General features: G+C 31.7%; 1 protein-coding gene across 1 annotated transcript in view; it reads right to left on the reverse strand.

The window, feature by feature from the left end:
• Window positions 1-2,551, reverse strand: part of LOC106473378 (protein phosphatase PHLPP-like protein) — a 17,813-nt gene extending 15,262 nt beyond the window's left edge. Inside the window, exon 1 of the mRNA XM_022401825.1 lies at window positions 2,463-2,551. Coding sequence (XP_022257533.1) covers window positions 2,463-2,546 — 84 coding nt within the window. The 5' untranslated portion in view covers window positions 2,547-2,551. The remainder of the gene's footprint in view (window positions 1-2,462) is intronic.
• Window positions 2,552-3,115: the final 564 nt, after the last annotated feature.

Genomic DNA, 3,115 nt, shown 5'->3' on the forward strand with positions numbered 1-3,115 from the left:
TAAATTCTATAACATTGTAGCTAATATTCAAATAAGTCAGATTCTGTAGATAAAAAACAAACAAACATTATTGTGTAATTTTATTCCTACGGTGGTGACATCTATATGAATTCTATAACATTGTAGCTAACATTCAAATAAATCAAATTCTGTCGTTAAAAAAACAAAAACACTGATATTATTCTGTAATTTCCTTCCTACGGTGGTGACATCTATATGAATTCTATAACATTGTAGCTAGCATTCAAATAAATTAAATTCTGTAGTTAAAAAAATACAAATTTATTCTGTAATTTTTCTTCCAATTCACTAAAACCAGTAAGTTATGACGTATCTCTTGGGAAAAAAGAAAATTACAAGTTTTTATTTTAAAAAATGATAAATTCTTACTTTACGTTCTTTTTAATAAAGTAATTCTACATTTAAGTTGAATCAAGGAAACAGAGCGTGTTGTGGTGGAGCGTCGAATCATAATAAAATGAACAATAACAACAAATACATAGTGAGGCCTCAAAAACTGAGCTCTGAAGAGTTGTAGAAGTTCAGGTGTAGAAAGAGTGAACTGTGTTTTGTGTGTTACCTTACCACTTACCGTTTATTTATTTTTTATCAGAACTTCACGAATCACTGATGAAATACTGCGAAAATAATTTTCAGGATGTCTGTTTCAGCTCCATCAGTTATAAAGATATAATTTTCACTAGATTTGAACTGGTGCGATGACGCTTAAAGTTAATCTCGGATTTTCTAGGTTTAAAACATGAGTGAAACATCAGGATGTAGGTTTGTTTTTAACATGAGTGAAACATCAGGATGTGGGTTTGTTTCTAACAATATGAGTGAAACATCAGGATGTTGGTTTGTTTTTAACAACATGAGTGAAGCATCAGAATGTGGGTTTGTTTTTAACAACATGAGTGAAACATCATGATGTAGGTTTGTTTTTAACAACATGAGTGAAACATCAGAATGTGGGTTTGTTTTTAACAACATGAGTGAAACATCAGAATGTAGGTTTGTTTTTAAAACATGAGTGAAACATCAGAATGTGAGTTTGTTTTTAACATGAGTGAAACATCAGAATGTGGGTTTGTTTTTCAACAACATGAGTGAAACATCAGAATGTAGGTTTGTTTTTAACAACATGAGTGAAACATCAGAATGTGGGTTTGTTTTTAACAACATGAGTGAAACATCGGGATGTGGGTTTGTTTTTAACAACATGAGTGAAACATCAGAATGTGGGTTTGTTTTTAACAATATGAGTGAAACATCAGGATGTTGGTTTGTTTTTAACAACATGAGTGAAACATCAGAATGTGGGTTTGTTTTTAACAACATGAGCGCAAACCCACATTCTGATGTTTGTTTCACTCATGTTGTTAAAAAATGTTAAAAACAAACCTACATCATAATGTTAAAAACAAACCCACATCATGATGTTAAAAAACAAACCTACATCATGATGTTAAAAACAAACCCACATCCTGATGTTTTAATTTTGTTGTTAAAAACAAACCCACATTCTGATCATGATGTAGGTTTGTTTTTAACATCATGATGTAGGTTTGTTTTTAACATCATGATATAGGTTTGTTTTTAACATCATGATATACGTTTGTAAGGAGAGGAAAGTAATCCTACAATAAAGGAATATATTAAATCTAAAAATTTACTAAGTTTTACAATGTTGTGTTATATTAACACAGCAGGTTAACTCTTAACAACAAATATAACACTTTAGTGGGTTTAACAATGTTGTGTTATATTAACACAGTAGGTTTACTCTTAACAACAAATATAACACTCTAGTGGGTTTAACAATGTTGTGTTATATTAACACAGTAGGTTTACTCTTAACAACAAATATAACACTCTAGTGGGTTTAACAATGTTGTGTTATATTAACACAGTAGGTTTACTCTTAACAACAAATATAACACTGCTAGTGGGTTTAACAATGTTATGTTATATTAACACAGTAGGTTTACTCTTAACAACAAATATAACACTGTAGTGGGTTTAATAATGTCGTACTAAATTGAAACACATTGAATACATGATCGTTGCTGTATTGGGTTCATTAATGTCGTGTTAAGTTGAAACACATTTAATACATGATCGTTGCTGTATTGGGTTCAATAATGTCGTGTTAAGTTGAAACACATTTAATACATGATCGTTGCTTGTGGGGTGTGTTTAGTTGTTTTTTACTTTCCACAGTGAACCTATAGTTTTATAGGATTGAAAAATGTGTAATATTGATGCTACTAATTTAGTCTCTTGAATTATTAAGAAGTTAAGCAAGTTACAATACTTGTGTCCTCCATAACTTAGTGACAAGTGGTGAGTTAAATAACAAATTAGGCTTCACATTTATACTTAATATAAATATCACTATTTGTTTCAGTTTATTTAACAAGAGTGTCGATAAAATATTGAATAATCTTTAATATGGATACCTTTAGTCTTGAAAAATGTACTTCCCCTCTTAGTTTATTACGACTTATGTCCAGATGACGCAGATGAGACAGTCCCTCTGTCATCTTCTCGGGAAAGCTTGAGATCGTGTTTCCACACAGTAATAGAGTACGTAAAGAATTTAGTTTTCCCAGCGCGGGAGAAAAATTTGTAAACTTGTTATAGCCGAGTGTTAAACACTTGAGGTTACTTATAACAGCAAACTCTTCGGGAAGTCGGATGATGTTGTTGAAGTCAGCGTGAAGTCTTTCCAGTCTGCAACAAAAAAAAAAGAAAAAAAGAAGGAAAACAGTTAGTCGATATATTACTAAACAACTCTAAACCTACCGTGAAAAAACAAAGGGTAGTTTTCGTTTTGTGACTTCCTTCGAAAACTATAGACGCTTCTGTACAGATCAGCTCTACCAGATCCGAAACGATGAGAATAACTAAAGACAGCAGGTCAGACTCAGTCAAGTGATGCTGAAACGTCTTCAGTATTTAATAAAACCCATGTCTAAAATACTGAAGACGTTTCAGCATCACTTGACTGAGTCTGACCTGCTATCTTTAGTTATTCTATAAACCCATGTCTAAAATACTGAAGACGTTTCAGCATCACTTGACTGAGTCTGACCTGCTGTCTTTAGTTATT

This window comes from Limulus polyphemus, unplaced genomic scaffold, assembly GCF_000517525.1.
Source record: "Limulus polyphemus unplaced genomic scaffold, Limulus_polyphemus-2.1.2 Scaffold6123, whole genome shotgun sequence".
NCBI lineage: Eukaryota > Metazoa > Arthropoda > Merostomata > Xiphosura > Limulidae > Limulus > Limulus polyphemus.